Source organism: Oncorhynchus nerka, linkage group LG15, assembly GCF_034236695.1.
Source record: "Oncorhynchus nerka isolate Pitt River linkage group LG15, Oner_Uvic_2.0, whole genome shotgun sequence".
Classification (NCBI taxonomy): Eukaryota; Metazoa; Chordata; class Actinopteri; order Salmoniformes; family Salmonidae; genus Oncorhynchus; species Oncorhynchus nerka.
This window is the reverse complement of record NC_088410.1, coordinates 41,928,935-41,951,059: the sequence shown is the minus strand read 5'-3', so window position 1 is coordinate 41,951,059 and position 22,125 is coordinate 41,928,935. Positions and strand designations below refer to the sequence as shown.

At 45.3% G+C, this 22,125-nt stretch overlaps 1 protein-coding gene and 1 pseudogene across 1 annotated transcript; both read right to left on the bottom strand.

Annotated features, from left to right (window-relative positions):
* Positions 1-9,420: 9,420 nt before the first annotated feature.
* Positions 9,421-10,331, bottom strand: LOC135559828 (uncharacterized; annotated as a pseudogene).
* A 10,878-nt stretch (positions 10,332-21,209) lies between these two features.
* LOC135559827 (basic proline-rich protein-like) lies at positions 21,210-21,860 on the bottom strand. The gene has a single exon (XM_065000705.1). It carries the CDS (start codon positions 21,858-21,860, stop codon positions 21,210-21,212), a length of 651 nt encoding a protein of 216 aa, XP_064856777.1.
* Positions 21,861-22,125: the final 265 nt, after the last annotated feature.

Here is a 22,125-nt window from a genome sequence, read left to right as displayed (position 1 = left end):
AACGAATAATTGTGCACAACTTCAGTATTATTTACTAAAACTGTTACACTAAGGATTTTATTTTGTTAGGATTATTTTGCTCTTACTGTAGCCCACTCCCGAACAGTCACATTGTAAAGTACCTGAGTGGCGCAATGGTCTAAAACACTTCATAGCAATGCAAGCTGTTGCTACAGATGCTGGTTCAATACCTGTGCCGCCTCGACTGGGAGAGCCATGATGACTGTAGGTATAAAAAATAAAAAAAAGTGTATTAAATATCCGAAACACAGAATATACTTGCAGTGAAGCCACTAAACAGCAACACACAGAAGCATCCAGGGTCAATGCCCTGCTCAAGGGCACGTTGACAGATCTCCCACCAGGCCAATAAAACGTGAACCCAATAGCTGTCCCTCAACCCTTAGACCCCTCCCACAGTCCCCCCCCCAAGAAGAAAAAAACAACAAACAAAGAATGAACTAAAGAGAAAAAAGCCAAAGAAAACGGCAAACAATGCAAAAAACAAAAAACAAAACAAAGGACATCAAGGACAACTAAAATCATAACAGCAATTCCAACTGTATGTTTGTGCATGTATTGTGGCGTACAGCAGGTCAGCCACCAGGGGGAGACTCGTCGAGGCCTGGTGACAGACGGTGTATACATCGAGGCGATGACTTCATCTGCTGGACGTACCAGGTCTCGACAGGCTCTCCGCCCAGGACAAATTGGGGCTGATTGGGGAGTTGGTGAGTAATCGAGCTGCTTGCTCACCAGCTGTACAAGCCCCATAAAGCTGCCAAAGGGCAGCACACAGGCGAGGACTGGGGGAAGTAAGATGACTTCCATGTAGTTGGAGACAGTGCCAGAGCTAAGATGTTTGTGTGCCAAACAGGAGCCCAGAAGACGATATCCCGGAGAGGGTCTCATGGGGGAGACCTATCCTTTTCCTTTGATTTATTATTCAATGAACACCCTTGAAACCGATCTAATCATACTCTGTCCGTGTCTGATCTGTGTAAACGTCTTGACCAAACCCCCTGGTCTGCCACGGTATGTTTGTCCTTGATACGTTTATTTGAATGAGTGTGTGTGTGTGTGTATATGCATGTGTATCAGCCTCAGTCAAACCAGCATTAGCTGTAAAAACTCTGCCCCGCAGTGTCATTCAAATGTATTTTTTTACTTTTATCTTTGACCATCATATCTCCTGCACAGCAACTCCACTCTCACTTGTCTCCGAATTCCAACCCTCAGCTTCCCTCAGCCCAACCCACCTCTCTCTGCTGGCCACCCTCTTTGGATTTCTACGCAACATATCTTTCAACTATCCTGTGATTTTTCATGTACAATTTCAATCTATCAAATATAATCCACAGATTGCGAGTTGAAGAGTATTAGTAATTGACTGACCTGGTCTCTCCAGATTTAACAGTACTATTTCTAGGGTAAATTGTAGATCAATGCTACAGTATGCAATTTAAGCCATTCCTGAACCTGGGACCAGAAACAGGCTACCTGTGGGCAATACAAAAATAAATGGTCTATTGATTCTGTATCCTCACAAAAAAATCTGCAGAGCTTCGATGATTTTATGCCCCAAGAATTCTATATAATAATTTTAGCTGAAAAGCACGAAGTCTTGAATCTTGCGTTTTTATATATCAACTCTACCATGGAATCGGTACATCAAATCTCTTCCCAACTATTTTGCAATCTGTATGGCACCGTTGTCAACATCCTGAGAACTTTGTAGAAAGATGAATCTTTCATTAACTGAAAATGAGACATGGCAATCTGCACAAAGTCAAAAATACTTTTAAAACAATGAGCTTTTCTTAGTAATCTACTTGAGAATCATTTAGGGTTCTAGTGAAGCTTTTAGAGGTTTAGTGCTTTTTAAATTTAATTATCTCAACCCACCCAATTCATTATATTGAAAGGGACACTTTATTTTGTCTGATTTAGCATCCCAGATAAAGGGAAATATATTTTTTGTTCATATGATTTGAAAAACAAATCATCAGGAGTAGGCAGCGCCATAACTGAGTAAACTGAGATATGACTAAGAAGTTAATCAGGGCAATTTTTCCATAAATAGACAGGTATTTACCTCTCCATGGTTGCAGGATCTTGTCTATTTTTACAAGTTTTCAATTGAAATTCATTGTGGAGAGCTTATTTATATATTTTCTGATATGAATACCAAGTATGTCTACTTCACCATCAGCCCATTTTATAGGTAAACTGCAGGGTAATGTGTAAAATTTGTATTTTTTAAAGATCAACACGTAATATTGTACACTTATCATAATTAGGTTTTAGTACAGAACATTTATCTAGATCTTCAATGAGACATTGCAGGGATCTAGCTTGTGGACTTAATATAAAGCTTGAGTCATCGGCACGCCTTTGTTTTTAAACCTTCGATTTCTGATCCTCTGGATATGGTTTTAATAGCTAGTGGTGGCCATAACGAATAGATATGGTGACAGCGGACACCATTGTTTAACTCCCCGAGAAGTAGCCATTATTTACCATACATTATTTTACCCATTTTATAAGAGAATCACTGAGAAAAAGAAAAAAAAACAGGCATTTATAAATCAAATCCAGTCTTTATCAAATGCCTTTAAGAAATCCACTATAAATACCAGGCCTGGCTTCTTAGATGTTCTATTTCTAGTAGCTGTCGTATATTATCTCCAATGTATCGTCCATGTAAAAAACCTGTCTGATCAGGATGAACAATACCTGGTAAAACCCTTATAATTCTGAGTGCTATGCATTTCGCTAGTATTTTCGCATCACAACACTGACGTGTAAAGTGCCTCCAGTTTTTTTTTTTTTAGAAAGGACTGGATTTTTATATTTGCCACCTGGGTCTTTTTTTAATAATAGAGAAATCAGACCTTCCTCTTGAGTACCTGACAGTGTAACGGCAGATTTCCTCTTCGTCTGAAGAGGTGTAGCAGGGATCGGACCAAAACACAGCGTGTTAAGTGTCCATATCGTTTTTTATAAAACGTCAATTGAACACTAAGAACTACAAAACAATAAATGTGAACATGAACGAAAACCAAACTGAAACAGTCCCGTGTGGTGTCAAACACAGACACGGAAACAAACACCCACAAACCAACATTGAAACCCAGGCTACCTAAATATGGTTCTCAATCAGGGACAAAGATAAACAGCTGCCTCTGAGAACCATATCAGGCCAAACATAGAAACACAAAACAGACTGCCCACCCCAACTCACGCCCTGACCATACTAAATAAAGAAAATACAGGTCAGAACATGACAGTACCGCCCCCCCCCCCCCAAAGGTGCGGACTCCGGCCGCAAAACCTGAACCTGTAGGGGAGGGCCTGGGTGTGCGTCTGTCCGCGGACGTGGAACCCACTTCACCATAGTTTTGGTGCGCCTCTTAGCCCGCCTCCGTGGCCTTTTTAGAGCGGCGACCTTCGCCGCTCATCTTGGACTGTGAACCCTAGACATGTGTCCCGAATGGATTCCGGCAGCGCCGGGCAGGCGAGCGATGGGAGACTGGCAGCGCGGGAGATGGGAGACTCTGGCAGTGCCGGGCAGGCGAGCGATGGGAGACTCTGGCAGCGGGAGATGGGAGACTCTGGCAGCGCTGGAGAGGCGGGAGACTGAGACAGCCTGGTGCGGGGGGCTGCCATCGGAGGGCTGGTGCGTGGAGGTGGCACTGGATAGACTGGACCGTGCAGGCGCACTGGAGCTATTGAGCACCGAGCCTGCCCAACCTTACCTGGTTGAATGCTCCCCGTAGCCCGACCAGTGCGGCAAGGTGGAATAGGCCGTGCTGTGCTGGCGAACCGGGGACACCATGCGTAAGGCTGGTGCCATGTACGCCGGCCCAAGGAGACTCACTGGAGACCAGATGCGTAGAGCCGGCTTCATGGCACCTGGCTCGATGCCCACTCTAGCCCGGCCGATACGAGGAGCTGGTATGTACCGCATTGGGGACAACTTGCGCTCCACATCATAACATGGTGCCTGCCTGGTCTCTCTCGCCCTCCGGTAAGCACAGGAAGTTGGCGCAGGTCTCCTACCTGGCTTCGCCACACTTCCTGTGTGCCACCCCCAAGACATTTTTGGGGCTGACTCTCGGGCTTCCATCCGCACTCTGCCTTGGGGCGGCGATATTCCCCTGGCTGTGCCCAGGGTCCTTTCCCATCTAGGATTTCCTCTCACGCCCAAAAGTCCTGATTGCGCTGCTCCTCCTGCCGCTGCCTGTCACCACGCTGCTTGGTCCTGTTATGGTGGGTAATTCTGTCACGGCAGATTTCCTCCTCTTCCTCTGAAGAGGTGTAACAAGGATCGGACCAATACGCGGCGTGGTAAGTGTCCATGGTTTTCAATGTGAAAAACTGAACATGAACACATAAAAAATAACAAAGTGAACTGGCAACGAAACAGTCCCGTGTGGCACACACAGGAAACAATCACCCACAAAATACCCAAATAATATGGCTGCCTAAATACGGTTCCCAATCAGAGACAAAGAAGACAGCTGCCTCTAATTGAGAATCAATCTAGGCACCCATAGACATACAATTGACCTAGAAAGGAAACAGCCCTATAAACTTACAAAACCGCTAGGCAAGACAAAACACAAAAATCCCCCATGTCACACCCTGACCTAACCAAAATAATAAAGAAAACAAAGAACTAAGGCCAGGGCATGACAATTTTAATCTATCTTGAAGGAGGAGCACCCAAGGAAGTGCAGACTGACGGCGGTAAAGAATTGTAAAAATACTTTTCAGAAACCCATGAAGCACAATATCGTACATTTTGCTCCAGGTTCGGATTTGAAAGCTTCAGTTGAACGCTTTAACAGAACTTTGAAGGAGAGGGTGTGGAAATACGTTATGGCTCAACACCCATAGATATGGTTCAAGATTTATAACTACAGCTACCATAAGAGTATACGGATGAAGCCCTCCCGAGGTCTCTTCTGAAAACTCTTTTCAAGTCTTTAAAAATGTATATGGTTTGTTCCCCCTTTGACGTAAGAAAAAAATATTTTAAATTCATAGTGGGGGAATTGGTACGTATATCCAAGTTGAGGGGTTTTTTCAACAAAAAATATGAGCAAGGTTACAGCGATGAGTTCTGTTACCGAATGTCTACCATGTATACCCCATCTACAGGTTAAGATTTTGATGGGGAGCTTATAGAAGGTTCCTTTAATGAGAAGGAACTCCAGAAGGTACAGCTGGGTGAAGACAGTCTCTCATGTGGAGGAGAGTCTGGATAAAAAGAGAAAATTGTAAAAAAAAAAATGGGTGTTGGTCCGTTGGAAAATTGGCCACATGTTCAACATTTGGGTATTAGAGGACACGGTGGTGGAGGTTAACTGATACCTTCATGCATGATGATAACACCATCATTCGAATGTACACAGGAGTGCATCACGGAGCACAATGGATTTTACCTGACTCTCCCCAGTATTGCGTCTGCACACATATACACTGCTCAAAAAAATAAAGGGAACACTTAAACAACACAATGTAACTCCAAGTCAATCACACTTCTGTGAAATCAAACTGTCCACTTAGGAAGCAACACTGATTGACAATACATTTTACATGCTGTTGTGCAAATGGAATAGACAACAGGTGGAAATTAAAGGCAATTAGCAAGACACCCCAAATAAAGGAGTGGTTGTGCAGGTGGGGACCACAGACCACTTCTCAGTTCCTATGCTTCCTGCTGGCGGTGCTTTCACTCTAGTGGTAGCATGAGACTGAGTCTACAACCCACACAAGTGGCTCAGGTAGTGCAGCTCATCCAGGATGGAACATCAATGTGAGCTGTGGCAAGAAGGTTTGCTGTGTCCGTCTGGCATATCTTTGGGGGGCCGCACAGCCCTCCATGTGCTCGCCAGAGGTAGCCTGACTGCCATTAGGTACCGAGATGAGATCCTCAGACCCCTTGTGAGACCATATGTTGGTGCGGTTGGCCCTGGGTTCCTCCTAATGCAAGACAATGCTAGACCTCATGTGGCTGGAGTGTGTCAGCAGTTCCTGCAAGAGGAAGGCATTGATGCTATGGACTGGACCCGCCCGTTCCCCAGACCTGAATCCAATTGAGCACATCTGGGACATCATGTCTCGCTCCATCCACCAACGCCACGTTGCACCACAGACTGTCCAGGAGTTGGCGGATGCTTTAGTCCAGGTCTGGGAGGAGATCCCTCAGGAGACCATCCACCACCTCATCAGGAGCATGCCCAGGCGTTGTAGGGAGGTCATACAGGCACGTGGAGGCCACACACAGCTTCATTTTGACTTGTTTTAAGGACATTACATCAAAGTTGGATCAGCCTGTAGTGTGGTGTTCCACTTTTATTTTGTGTGACTCCAAATCCAGACCTCCATGGGTTGATACATTTTTTATTTATTTTACTAGGCAAGTCAGTTAAGAACAAATTCTTATTTTCAATGACGGCCTAGGAACAGTGGGTTAACTGCCTGTTCAGGTACCTTGTCAGCTCGGGGATTTGAACTTGCAACCTTCCGGTTACTAGTTCAACGCTCTAACCACTAGGCTACCTTGCCGCCCCAATTTGATTTCCATTGATAATTTTTGTGTGATTTTGTTGTCAAGCACATCAACTATAAAGAAAAGTATTTAATAAGAATATTTCATTCAGATCTAGGATGTGTTATTTTCCCTTTATGTTTTTTGAGCAGTGTGTATGTATGTATGTATGTATGTATGCATACATGCACAACTCGATAGGCTTTGTAAAATTGGTTATCAGAGGACTGGGAGGTGGGTCTCAGTGAGATTACATACCGCCATAGTTGGTATAATATCAAGGATAAGGACTTCGATTTTTATTGCAAAAGGATATCGGAAACCCCAAAGGGTTCTATAGAACTGTAGAGCGGATCATCTCTGAGTTGAATGGCCTCCTAACCCTGAACAATATGGAAATACTCTTGAACTACAACCATATTCATAAATGTGTACAAATCTCCGGGGATGCTGATGTGGGTTTAAAGACCAGTGGTAATTTAGCCTACATGTTGGGGATGAGTTCCAACAAATGGACGTATGTGAAAGAAATGATTCCCATTCTCTGTGGATATACATGCAGGGTTTTACAACATATATTTGTGTATTCCAACATATCCTATCAAATGGCAGGAGACAGTTATGTGCCCCTCCCTGAGAACAGTTAATATAGAGGGAAAGGATGGTGATGTAGTCACTTAACTATGACAAGCCACACTGTGTACCTGGTAAGCAAGAAATTATATTGAAAACATTCTGGTTGAACAATTTTAAAACTCCACTTCAGACCCTCCAAAACGTCTCAACAATATTATTAGTATTATATACATTTTTATAAACAATACAAATCAATTTAAATGGTTATGATACACAACCACCATCTCGACACTAACCAATATGTCTCATACTATCTTGATCAAGTGGGTAATGGATTACCCGGTTATCATGTTACCCCTACATGTATGTTTTGGTGATATGAGGTATATTTTGTAACCTCTTTTGGGTGGTTTTACCCAGCATAGCCAAACCACATTTAAAATCAGCGGCCAAAAATATTGTGAGGTGGTAGCCAATGCTATGACTAGACAGGCTTCATCAGATCCTGAGCATTCAAGAAGGCTCGGGTCTTATACTGTTGTCTGGAAGACCAAAAAAGAGACCTCCGGAGCGGAGGTTAACAGTTAAAAGAAACTCAGCATGTTGAAGCTGTTGGTATTCTAGAAGTATCCAGGTTACATAGTGTATCACTTTGGCATTTTTTAAATCAGATTGTTGCTCATAAACCTGTTTTGAGTGTTGTGACCGTCAGACCCTATCAGAAGGCGTCTATATTCAGACTGGATCTGGATCCCACCGTGGTTATCTGGTTTTCTGAGAACACAAGGCTGCCACAGACCTGATGAAACCAGTCCCCTGTCAGAAGATGCTTACACTCATTCACATTGTTATGACTGAAACTTGACCTTTCATCACAAGTATAGTCAAACCCATTTCTGAGTTTTTACTTGCTGATAAGATGGTTCCTGCTGTCAGGGGCAGGTTAGATTTATTAAAATGTTGTTGCCAGGGAAAGTTACATAAGGGGGATTGGGGAGGCTTTATGACTTAAAGGATGTCAGACATTTTGCAGAACTTGGGGAGAAATCTATCTATATTATATTACTAAAGGAGTATTCTTTTTATACTTAGTCTGTATGTTTGATAATTATATAGACCTGATCATTTGTTAAAGAAATTGACCAACATTTACATGATTAGTTTAATCACGTATAGAGAATTGATTTGATAATTCTTCACGTTAATGCTTTGTCTCAAACTATTGGAACTACACAAGATGTCGCCCTACACTGAACCATAAGGAGAGGAAATAACACTGACCTGATCCCTCAGACAGTCTGTATTTTCATATTTTCTCACAACTGATACTACAGTCAAGCGTCACAGGGTGTCACCCTAGACCATGTTATCAGTAAATCCGCCTCACTCAGTCTAAGAATAACCAGAGACTAGTGGGCAGACGGCACAAACATCCATCCTCTTAAACACAACGATTATATAACATTTTATCATTTGTGTATTGAGTGATCCACCCTATTCAATCCGAAGATGAATGGGTAAGAGTTTATATCTACCCCTGTTCCTCTGAAAAGGGCAGCAGAGGCCGCTACACCACGAGTGGAGTGGGCTCTTATTCCCAGAGACAAAGGGTGCCCTGTAGCCTCATGACGTCTTAATGCCTTCACAAAGCCAATGAGACAGACACTGTTTAGATAGTGGTCTACCAAGTGCTGAGGTGGTCACCTAAACGCTGCCGTGTGCTCCACGTAGCGTGTCAAGGCACGCACAGGCAATGGAGCCGGTCCTCTCTTCCCTCAACATGGCGAGGGGGAGAGAAGGCCCAGAGCTCTACGATCTGTGAACTGTATGAGCTCTTGATAGCGTTAGGACATAACACCGCCCTGCTCAGGTCACCAGGTAGGTAGTCGGGTCTAGTCGAAAGAGCAAACAAATCACTGACGCGCTTAGTAGTGGTCAAAGCGCCATCTTCGAAGAAGAGGGGAATTTTATTCAGTGGCTCGAACGGTGACTCAAGTATCAGAGCCAAATCCCACTGAGGAAGCGTGGCTCTCGGCATAGGCCTGAGCCGCCACCTTCCAAATAGGAAACGTTTCACTAGGGGATGGCTAAAGACAGCGTTTCTGCCAAATCCCTCATGACAAGCGGAAATCACTGCCGCAAACACCTTGATGGTGGCCGGTGAGCACTGCAGGAATGAGAGGACACTCGACCTGACAGCACAGAGGGTTTACATTCTGTGACCCACCACTGTGAAAATACATAATTTACTGGCATGCAAGCCCTGTTTGGTTCTGATCACTGAATCAGATGTCCCTCTCAGGAGCGGTTGGCCGATTATGGGCAGCTGCCCTATCGTACCTTCCGCCAGTGACAACGCGTCCCATCGATGTGGAATCGGCCAAGGTGGCGAGACCAGCATCTCTGTAAACCAGAGCCCCTGGGTGATCGGGAGCTATCAAGATGATTGACAGCCTGTTCACCCTCACCCGGGCTACCAGCGGGAGAATGGTGGACAGCGGTGGAAATGCGTACAGGAGAACTTTTGGCCATGGTTGGTGCGCAAAGGTGTTCCTTCCCAATTGCGGTTCATCCTGGGCTCGAAAAAAAACCCTGAGAGGGCAATGCACGTTCACGCATGTTGCAAATAAATCCACCTCGGCTCTCCCAAAACGTTCTCAAATTTGGAGAACTATGGCGGGATGCAGACGCCACTCGAGACCTGAGGTCTGCCCCTACGTTCTGATAGACTGGAATGTGTGCTGCTCTCAATGTACGAAGGTGCTCATGAGCCCACAGCAACAATTCCTCCGCCAGACGGTGGAGTGCAGGACACCTGACTTCTCCTTGGCGATTTATGTAGGCTACTGTGATTCGATTGTCTGACCAGACCAGCACATCACGATCTTGTACGGTAGGCACGAAGTGCGTCCCGAGGGAGGCCACACGCCGCCTCCTGCCTGAGTCCGACATGTCCCACCCCATCCAGTCAGAGAAGCATCTGTGAACACTGGGGTATATGAGGACACTCTGCCCATTGGGACACCGGGTTTCTCCAATAGTTAAGGTAGGCTCTGAGTGAGAGGGGACCCACCAACAAACGATGCCTCACTGGGTCTAGTCGTAGTTGGGCGAACCATCGCTGTAGCCTGCGCATGTGCAGGAGTCCCTGGGGAACCACGGAGTGGGCAGACGACATGAGACCCAAAAGTATCATGACCGAATGCGCCGACACTGTGGGATTCTGATGAAACCTCTGTAGGACTAGCAACAGGGTTGCCCAATGGGAATTCGAACCCTCATACAGTGGCTTGCGAAATAATTTACCCCCTTTGGCATTTTTCCTATTTTGTTGCCTTACAACCTGGAATTAAAATATATTTTTTTGGGGGGGTTGTATCATTTGATTTACACAACATGCCTACCACTTTCAAGATCCCAAATAATTTTTGTGTGTGAAAAAACAAGAACTAAGACAAACAGAACTTGAGTGTGCGTAACTATTCTCCCCCCTTTGGGTATGTCTCTAAGCTTGGCACATCTAGCCACTGGGATTTTTTTCCCATACTTCAAGGCAAAACTGCTCCAGCTTCTTTAAGTTATACCACAGATTATCAGTTGGATTGAGGTGTGGGCTTTGACTAGCCCATTCCAAGATATTTAAGTGTTTCCCCTTAAACAACTCAAGTGTTGCTTTAGCAGTATGCTGCGAGTCATTGTCCTACTGGAAGGTGAAGCTCTGTCCCAGTCTCAGAACTCTGGAAGATTGAAACAAGTTTCCAACAAGAATTTCCCTGTATTTAGCACCATCCATCATTCCTTCAATTCTGACCAGTTTACCAGTCCCTGCTGATGAAAAACATCCCCACAGCATGATGCTGCCACCACCATGCTTCATTGGGGAGATGGGGTGTTGGGTTTGCACCAGACAGTGTTTTCCTTGATGGCCAAAAAGCTACATTTTAGTCTCATCTGGCCAGAGTACCTTTTTCCATATGTTTTGGGAGTCTCCCACATGCCTTTTGACGAACACCAAATATGTTTGCTTATTTTTTTCTGGACACTCTTCTGTAAAGCCCAGCTCTGAAGTGTACGGCTTAAAGTGGTCCTATGGACAGATACTCCAATCTCCACTGTGGAGCTTAGCACCTCCTTCAGGATTACAGTGCCTTGCGAAAGTATTCGGCCCCCTTGAACTTTGCGACCTTTTGCCACATTTCAGGCTTCAAACATAAAGATATAAAACTGTATTTTTTTGTGAAGAATCAACAACAAGTGGGACACAATCATGAAGTGGAACGACATTTATTGGATATTTCAAACTTTTTTAACATCAAAAACTGAAAAATTGGGCGTGCAGAATTATTCAGCCCCCTTAAGTTAACTTTGTAGCGCCACCTTTTGCTGCGATTACAGCTGTAAGTCGCTTGGGGTATATCTATCAGTTTTGCACATCGAGAGACTGACATTTTTTCCCATTCCTCCTTGCAAAACAGCTCGAGCTCAGTGAGATTGGATGGAGAGCATTTGTGAACAGCAGTTTTCAGTTCTTTCCACAGATTCTCGATTGGATTCAGGTCTGGACTTTGACTTGGCCATTCTAACACCTGGATATGTTTATTTTTGAACCATTCCATTGTAGATTTTGCTTTATGTTTTGGATCATTGTCTTGTTGGAAGACAAATCTCCGTCCCAGTCTCAGGTCTTTTGCAGACTCCATCAGGTTTTCTTCCAGAATGGTCCTGTATTTGGCTCCATCCATCTTCCCATCAATTTTAACCATCTTCCCTGTCCCTGCTGAAGAAAAGCAGGCCCAAACCATGATGCCACCACCATGTTTGACAGTGGGGATGGTGTGTTCAGGGTGATGAGCTGTGTTGCTTTTACGCCAAACATAACGTTTTGCATTGTTGCCAAAAACTTCCATTTTGGTTTCATCTGACCAGAGCACCTTCTTCCACATGTTTGGTGTGTCTCCCAGGTGGCTTGTGGCAAACTTTAAACGACACTTTTTATGGATATCTTTAAGAAATGGCTTTCTTCTTGCCACTCTTCCATAAAGGCCAGATTTGTGCAATATACGACTGATTGTTGTCCTATGGACAGAGTCTCCCACCTCAGCTGTACATCTCATCCAGAGTGATCATGGGCCTCTTGGCTGCATCTCTGATCAGTCTTCTCCTTGTATGAGCTGAAAGTTTAGAGGGACGGCCAGGTCTTGGTAGATTTGCAGTGGTCTGATACTCCTTCCATTTCAATATTATCGCTTGCACAGTGCTCCTTGGGATGTTTAAAGCTTGGGAAATCTTTTCGTATCCAAATCCGGCTTTAACCTTCTTCACAACAGTATCTCGGACCTGCCTGGTGTGTTCCTTGTTCTTCATGATGCTCTCTGCGCTTTTAACGGACCTCTGAGACTATCACAGTGCAGGTGCATTTATACGGAGACTTGATTACACACAGGTGGATTGTATTTATCATCATTAGTCATTTAGGTCAACATTGGATCATTCAGAGATCCTCACTGAACTTCTGGAGAGTTTGCTGCACTGAAAGTAAAGGGGCTGAACAATTTTGCGCACCCAATTTTTCAGTTTTTGATTTGTTAAAAAAGTTTGAAATATCCAATAAATGTCGTTCCACTTCTTCACAAAAAAATAGTTTTATATCTTTATGTTTGAAGCCTGAAATGTGGCAAAAGGTCGCAAAGTTCAAGGGCGCCGAATACTTTCGCAAGGCACTATCTTTGTTGCCTCTCTGATTAATGCCCTCGCCTGGTCTGTGAGTTTTGGTGGGCGGCTCCCTCTTGGCAGGTTTGTTGTGGTGCCATATTCTTTCCATTTTTTAATAATACATTTAATGGTGCTTTGTGGGATGTTCAAAGATCAAAGATTCAGAGTTCCTTGGTCTTCATAGTGCCGCTTGCTTGTTGGTGCCCCTTGCTTAGTGGTGTTGCAGACTCTGGGGCCTTTTAGATCATGTGACACTTAGGCTGCATACAGGTGGACTTCTGAAGGTAATTGATTGCACCAGATCTTATTTAGGGGCTTCATAGGAAAGGGGGTGAATACATATGCACATACTTTTCCGGGGTTTAAAAAAATATATATAAATAATTTCAACTTCACCAATTTGGACCATTTTTTGTTTGTCCATTACATGAAATCCAAATTAAAATCAATTTAAATTACAGGTTGCAATGCAACAAAATAGGAAAAACGTCAAGGGAGTTGAATACTTTCGCAAGGCACTGTAGTAAGTGTTTAGCTGTATCCCCGGGAGGGTGTGCTCTTTCCCAGCCAACTCCAGACGTGTCGAAGCATCACCATCTGTGTTGTGTGTGCGATTTCCAGCTCTGCTAACCAGTATGTCGTCTAGGTAGGTTAACAGCCTTATCCATTGAAGGCACAACGGTTCTATTGCTGCCTCCAAACATTTGGAAAAGCCTACCTGAATGGCATCCTTGTCTATTCGTATACCACCCATTGAAAGGCGAATCGCAGGAACTTCTGGGGACGCGCATGTACCGGCACATGAAAGTATGCGTCCCCTTAAAGTCTATTCTTACACAAGTCTCTCTTCCAGACAAATTCCACCAGATGTTTTGCCGTGAGCATTCGGAAGGGCTGTTTGGCTATGCTCTTGTAGAGAACGTGTAGATCTAATATTGGCCTCCTTCCCCCTGTCTTTTTTGGCAGTAAAAAGTAGAGTGAATATAGCCTGTTCCTTTGCTCTCGGATCTGCTGTCACCGCCTCCTTCGCCAAATGTTCCGTAATCTCTGCAACGAGTGGCCACTTTTTCTGGCGATTTCGTCACCGTCTCCACCACCCCTGTGAATGGGGGAGGGGTCCGTTGAAATTGGATGGCATAACCCTTCTCCAGGGTCCAGTCTAGCCAGGTGGAGAGGGTACAGCTTCGCCTCCACTCCCAATAATGCTGACAAAGCGGGAGAGCACGTAGCTGTGGTGCATTCAGTAGGAAAAACCTGTATTCCTCTATGGCCTTCGCCACCACTGTTCCCCGACAATGGAGGTACAGCCCAAAGCGGGCCCCCCATGATAGGCAGAGGAAATATGATCACGTTCTGTGAGAAAAGCGGGCGACGACACGTTGGTTATACTCATAACCTTGTAGTTCCAGCCCTCCTTGAACGCAGCACTGGTCTGCAGAGTGCCCCCTGAAGGTTTAGCTTGAGTGGCAGCGCCGTCTTCACACCAATTGCATCAGCCAACCAGCGGACTGTGCCTGCATGCTGTTATTTGGTCCTAAGAAATTGTGGCATGGGGTTTTCAACAGGTGTAGCTTGAGGGCTCATCAAAGGTGTCCACCCTGCTACCTTGTAATTAACCCTATTCAAACTGCTATGCATCTCTGATGGGCTGCACTGCGAACAGAGTTGTGAAAAGGAGAGAGGGAGAGGAACATTAACGGTTCTCTGTTGGTAATGGTAAAGATGCTCTCGTGACAAAGTAAATTGGCAGCATCTCTTATTGTTGACACCACACAGTTTCCTCCATCCCCTCAACAATGGGGTGGGGGGGAACAGTAGGCACAAATGAACATGGTACTGCGCTCTCATCCGTTCTCTCCCCTGCATCTCATCAGGGATGACGCCTCTTCTGGCCGCCCTTCGGGTGATGCCCATTGGGCACTCTGACAACCTCTCTGGCTGGTGGTTCTTCGGGCCTCTGGCACTGTGGGTGGGGCGGCGTCCAATCTCACACTGCTGGAAACTGGTACCCTGTGCCGGACATATCACCTCGCAGTGGAATCATTGGTGGTGGCTGGTTTAGATGGTGGTCTGGGCAGGGAGCTAGAGCGTACTGCCAAAGGCAGGCGTCTAGATAGCTGCTTTCTATCCTCCATCTTAACAAAATGCTCCGTTGCATGCTTGACGGCGACCCCAAAGAGGCCGGTGTCTGTGGAGGGCATTCAAGAGCATGGTCTTGTCTGTTTTTCATTACTGTCAGTGACAGCCGAGGTGACGCTCTGTGACCACCAAAGTGGCCATGGTTCTTCCTGCACAGATTTCCGATGCTTGTGTGAATGCCACCTATCTCCTCTCCTGTGAGCTCCATCTTTCCCATGGTGAGACAGGATAGAGAGGCTTCTAGCAGGGCAATGTTATGGGCTGCTGCTACAGCCTGGGCTCCCAAAACAAAGGACTTCTCAGTCAGCTGCTTTGTTGATGGCAGAGTGGCTTTTTTAGATGAGGGCCAGGAATGAGGTACACAGCCATGGTGCCCTCGAGTCTGGGGATTCTGTGTTAGCCCTTGCTGTCTGCCGTCCACTCGGCAAGCGCTGCCAAAGGTGTCTCCCACGAGCCCTTCACATTATTATGGAGAGAAGGCATGGCGGGAGCCATGGGCTCTGCCGCCGCCCTCCAGCGAGAATAAGGGCCGCCTTCCATCATGTCCACCTCTGGCACAAATGGTTCAATTAGTCAACTAATAATCAAGCCTTTCCCCACAATCAGCCTCCCGAAAAATCATCTTCAGCGAGACTGGGGGTCGGCAGGGCCTTAAGTCCTATGGGGCTCTGCTTTACTCATAGAACTGGAGTTACAACTCCGGTAACCATCGTTCTATATCGTGGAGTAATGCTCCTAGTGGTAAGGCGGAGCGCAAGGCTCCAAAATGTACTCCCTGCCGAGCCTAATACTTAATAAAATGGTTGGACCCAACAATGGCTGTGACCAAATCCTGCAGGACTGTGTCTTCGGTCTACTCAGTCTAGAGCCATAGCCAATGACAAGTGGGCAGATAAACAGAATGCGTCATACTAATCTGTACAGACAGTGTCAAACAAAGGTCACGTCGCATGTGTCTCTCTCTTTGCCAAATAGAGCGGACCTAATGGGAACCCAGGCCAATAGTCTTGCATCATTTTTAACTCAAGAACTCCCTTCAGCCACGCTGAGGACAGAACGAGCTAAAGAGTTAGCCGACATGTCCAACAGGTAGAATCGGGTAAAAGGAGACAGTGACGACCATGACGTTGCTGCACAAATATCCTCTACCCCATTTCCTCTGAAAAGAGCCGTGGACTCTTAAGCCTTGAGGAATTGTTCGCCCTGCCGCCTCATAAGCCGTCTCAATGCGTTCGCAAAGCCAATGACACAGGCGCTGTTTCAAAAGTGTTCTACATCTTTATTACGGTGAAACTTTAAACAAAAAACAATAACGAAATGTGAAAGTAGTGGTGCACATGCAAAATATTATCCCCAATTAGAGCTGACAGCTTTGCACACTCTTGGCATTCTTTCAACCAACTTCACCTGGAATGCTTTTCCAACAGTCTTCAAGGAGTTCCCACATATGCTGGGCACTTGTTGGCTGCTTTTACCTCACTCTGCGGTCCAACTCATCCCAAACCATCTCAATTGGGTTGAGGTTGGGCGATTGTGGAGGCCAGGTCATCTGATGCAGCACTCCATCCCTCTCCTTGGTCAAATGATAATGTACAGATGTTATTTTATACATTGATTATGTATTTATTTTCGATTGTTTCCGTAAAGTCCATCTAGGGACGGGTGTTGACAATTGGTGTGAGCTACAAACACTACATAGTGCAATGCATCAAACTAAACCTGTGAGATACAGCTCAAGAGGATTGACACAGATTAGCTCTGTGCAGATTGAGAAAGTATCATGGCTCAGGAGAAGACCGACAGTTCAAGTAACAAAAGTTTATTACAAAAACAGGGGGCAGGCAGAGGTCAGTAATCCAGAGCAGAGTCCGAAAGTTACAGAACGGCAGGCAGTCTCAGGGTCAGGGCAGACAGAGGTCAGTAATCCAGGGCAGTGTCACAACGCTGGTATGCTTGACGAGACAAGACACAGAACACAGGTATAAATACACTAGGGATAATGGAGAAGATGGGCGAGCGACAATTGGCCTGATCGGACAGCTCAGAGCTTCTGCTCTTTTCTGTCCATAAAAACAAATGGATTGGTGGAAGAGGCAGGTCAGGAGCAAGGAAGGAGGGTGAGGTCAAGCAAGGCATCCTCCGAGTCTAAATGCATTAAGATTTTAGAACTGTCATAGATTAGTTACTCTATTTTCCTTTCCTGACATGGATGTATTGTGTTTAAAACCAACTTTATTAAAGTTACAGCTCAAATCTGTATGGGGGGAGAGGGGGGGGGGTTAAGGAATGCATCTACACACACACACACATTCTTTTGTATTTTGTCATTATATTAGTTTTTTGTTTTGATACTTATGGAAAATAAACTGTAATTCAAGTCAGTTTTGGATTGTTTATTTTTGAGGTCAGTTTCAACATTATGGACATGGGTGTGTCTGTGGTCCATTTGGCCTGTCCCACAGCTTCCTTCAATGATGGACTATGAGTTGCTCTGTTGATGAACTTCTGGCCAATGATTGACTGTCCATTGATGTGAGTCCAGATATGCTATGAACGTAGTGATTCCTGTTGTATTTGGTAGTCTGTAAGCCATTTTTAATGCCATGTTTTGGATTATCTGTAGCCGATGAATCTGCTGTGGTGAAGCTGTTATCCAGGCTGGTAGGGCATATTCAAAGAGAGATTGGATGTAGCTGATAGACTTTCAATACTGTCTGAGGTGAGGCTCCATATTTTCTTCCACACAGCGTTTAAGTAGTTTAGTCTTTTTTTGTCCCTATCTCTCCATGTTCGTTATATGGGTTGTCCAGTTCATATTCTTATAGAAGGTGACTCCAAGGAATTGTTCTTCTTTATCTACTTTTATTGTTTCGCCGTAAAGTTTGAGATCTATGGGTTTCTTGTTCTTTTTGCTGGTGCTTCTTGTAATGAGGACACATTGAGTATTTTGTCGGTTCAGTTTTACATGCCATATGTTAGACCATGTCTTGATCATTTCAACAGACTTCTGGAGTTTTTTTGCAGAAAGTTGAGGACATTTGGAGCTGGACCAGTAGCCAAGGTCATCAGCAAACTGTGAGCCTTGGCCTATGTGTGTGGGGGATAATACATGTCTGATAAGGGTAGTGGGCTTAGAACTGCCCCCTGTGGGACACCTGCTTCAAGGGTAAATGGTGGAGAATTTGCTGTGGAGAAAGCTACTGATAATATTTCTGATGGAGAGTGGTAGATTGAGGAGTCTGCAAGCCGGTAGCACAACATTGGGCCACATCTTATCAAATGCTTTTTCTATATCAAAGAAAACCGCCAGGGTAGGTTATTTTTTCTTGAAGTTCCGAAGGATGTCCTCTGACAGTTTTAGAATGTTATTGGTGGTTGATCTTGTTTTCCTGAAGCCAGCTTGGTGGATTCCAAGGAGGCCCATTTCCTCAGTGTGGCTGCTCAGTCTTTGGGTGACTACTCTCTCAAACAGCTTCCCGACATGACTGAAGAGGCTGATTGGTCTATAACTTGTGACGTATGGGTCTTTACCAGGTTTGTGAATCCTTGTGACAACTGCAGATTGCCAAGGTAGGGGAAAATAGCTGTCCATGAGAGTGGTGAAGAGGTTAGAAAGGAGGTGCAGGTATTCATCCGGTGCTTGTTTGATGAGTGTGCTGTTTTCCCCAGGTGCTTTGTTTTAAAAAAAATTCAGATGAGTCTTAATTTCTTCAATAATAACAGAGCGGGTGAGGGGGGATAGTCTACCGGTGTCAGATTTTGAGTATATACTGTTCTGTATTTCTCTGTCGACACTGTTTTCCATTTGTCAAAGAGGGGATCATTGGGACAAGAATGAACATTTTTTAGGTGGTTTGTAAATAATATAGCTTTTGTTTTGTTGTCTTCGATGAGTTGGTCTTGAGACTTTAGCACAGGTATAATATTATTGGTTTTGTCTCTGTATCAAGCTGGTGATAAAAGGCAGTCCACTGTTTGTGGAGGATGAGTTGATATCTGATATGATTCTGTAACCACTGTTTTCAAGTTTGTTGCTCTTGTTCTAATAAAATCTCTCGCGAACCTTCCTCTTCTGCTTGATGAGACTGAGAATTTGTTGTGGTGGTAAGTGAAATAGGATGCTCCCGACCCTCTCGGCGAGCTGGTCCAAATCCTTGGGGTTCTGTGTTACTGCAATATTTATCTTGTCTGTAAATGCATTTTCTGTATTTTTCCCAGTTTGCTTTCTTGTAGTTGTATCTTTGTTTTTCAGGTGCTTGTTGAAGTTGGAGAGAAAAGGGGGCAAGGACAGGAAGGTGGTCACTTCCCACGTCATGACTGACTGAGAAGCTAAGGAGTTTGGCAGTCAAGTCCGGGGAGCAAATTACAAGATCGATGTCTGCTGTGGAGGTGGAAGAATGGATGTGTGTGGGCTCATCGGTGTTGAGGATATCCCTTACTCTTCCCGAGTATTTTGTAGTTTTACAGTTAAAATCTCCCATTATGATGGTATGGCCATTGTTGTCTGCAAGGGCAGTGATCCATTTTTTAGAGGGTGTTGTTGTGGGTGGATAGTAAAAAGGGGCTATCAGAAGAGCTGTATGTGCGTTTAAAAGTATTTTTACTTCAGTGTATTCATTATTGTCAAGTTCTTTGGTGAGGTTAAAAACAGCTTCAGAGTACTCGATTCCTTCCTTTAAGAGCAGTGCCACACCCCCTCTGCATCCCTCTGGTCGATCCTTTCTTAGAATGTTAAAGCCAGGAATGCGGAATCTTGTATCAGTACTTAAAGGTTTTGTTGATAGCGGCAATGCTAGTTTGCTTTTCTAGAAGAAGTTGCATTTATATCTGTAATTGATTGCTCCTCTTGAAGCTCAAGCTTGCTAGACATCTTGGTTGATCAGGTGATGTCTTTTTCTGACACCAACCATTTATGAAACAGTGTATCATGTATTTTGTCTCCTGAAACTAGCTAGCCGATCTGTTAGTAGTTTGAGTGTGCTTAATTAAAAAGTTTGATAACTTGTGACTAACGTTACTACATTCTGGTGAGCGGTCATGCCTGTCTCAAGACTGTTTCTAAAATGCATTCAGCCCCCACAATTAGCTAACAAGTTTAGTTTTGCCTAAAAGTTCTGTGATAACATGGCCAGTTTACCATTTGCTTTCACGATGCACTGTTTGGACCTGATGGAGGGGGTGAACCTAGACACAATTTTATGGTGGCCATAAATAGCTAGACAGAGTAAGGTATAAGCACAGTAGGGCATCATAAATCGAACAGGAAAGCTACTATTGAAAAGTAAGCTCAATGAATTTGAGGTTTTACTTGAGGGATTACTGTAACGTCTGCTATGTGAGTAAGCAGAGAGTAAGCAACATTACTTAGTTTAAATAGACAGGACGCAATATGGCTATTCAGACACAGCCATTAGAACAAGTATATAATAAGATGACGCCGAAGAGGATGGCAGATATTTTACATGCTCCTGACCAATTTTGTTATTTTCCGTTTTTTAACTTATTTTGTACATAGTGTAGCTGCTACCATCTCTTATGACCGAAAAATAACTTCTGGACATCAGAACAGCGATTACTCCCCACAAACTGGCAGAAGCTTTTTCCTTTAACGAGTCCGACATTGTTAATGTAATTTCATAATTCCAATATGTTTTCATTAATTTAATTCACTTAGTCTATTTTGAGAATTTATAAGATTCTTATTTGCATAAAACAGACAGAGACCAGTCTTATCAAAATTAGATAATAGTATTTATTCTCGGAGCGCGCTGCAATGAAACGACGAACAACAGTTTATATATAAAATATGACATTTTATAACCTATCGACCAGGACAGAACAGTTCAAAGGTTTATTCCCACCCCCTCGCTCGCTCACTCCAGACACTCCAGTTAAATCAAGATTAAACTTCTGAAGTCTTCATCTACCACTATTCAGCAGACAGCTCCAGATAATGGAAAACACTCACTGCCTTATCTAAACATCCCAGAGCTAAGTTGAGTCGGTTCAACCATAGGTTAATGATCCTTTCTGCTTACTTAAAACCCACAATCGAGCCCTCCCCAACCTAGCTGGAATGGTATTTATTTTTTAATTACCCCGTTTCATGCTCCACAATCCCTTCCTTATGAATTAATGTTATTAATTATAATAAAACAGTGTTTAATTAGTTATAGTTCTATTTAAAAATGTAGATATTGTTTAGTCATTATTCATAAAATTCCTAACAGATAATACTGCTCTCCCAGGAACAGGCCCAAATCCCGACATTTGCGTGAAGAAAAGACGGAGCAAAAGAGGGCGCAGATCGGGCTGCCTTCTGAGAATCCATAGGGACAGAGGCGCCTCTGGGCTTCTGGCGCTCTGGGCTGGCGCCTCTGGGCTGAGGGGCGGGAGGGAGGCGCCTCTGGGCTGAGGGGCGGGAGGGGGGGCTGGGGAGGGAGGCGCCTCTGGGCTGAGGGGCGGGAGGGGAGGCTCCTCTGGGCTGAGGGGGGGCTGGGGAGGGGCTCTGGCGCCTCTGGGGAGGCTGGCGCCTCTGGGCTGCGGGGGGCGGGAGGGAGGCTCTGGCGCCTCTGGGCCGAGGGGCGGGAGCGCCTGGGCCGAGGGGCAGGCGCCTCTGGGCCCACTGTAGGCCTGATGCGCCTCTGGTGCTGGCACTAGTGGTACTGGGCCGAGGGCGGGCGGGACATGCACAGGAAGCCTGGGGCGGGGGAGCTGACACCGGGAGGGCTGGGTGCGTCCGGCAGCGCCGGACAGGCGGGAGGTGGTGACTGGCACTAGTGGTACTGGACGAGGACATGCACAGGCGCCTGGTGCTGGTGCGTGGAGGTGGTGGAATAGCCCGCACTGGGCTATGCAGGCGAACCGGGGACATCGTGCGCAAGGCTGGTGCCATGTAAGCCGGCCCAAGGAGACCAGATGCGTAGAGCCGGCTTCATGGCACTTGGCTCGATGCTCACTCTAGCCCGGCCGATATGCGGAGCTGGTATGTACCGCACCGGGCTATGCACCCGCACTGGGGACACCGTGCGCTCCACCGCATAACACGGTGCCTGCCCGGACTCTCTCTCCCCTCGGTAAGCACAGGAAGTTGGTGCAGGTCTCCTGACTGGCTTCGCCAGACTTCATGTGTGCCCCCC

Bases quoted from the DNA above. Each gene is read 5' to 3' on its own strand.
- LOC135559827 (XM_065000705.1), bottom strand. From the start codon at position 21,860: ATGTCCCCGGTTCGCCTGCATAGCCCAGTGCGGGCTATTCCACCACCT.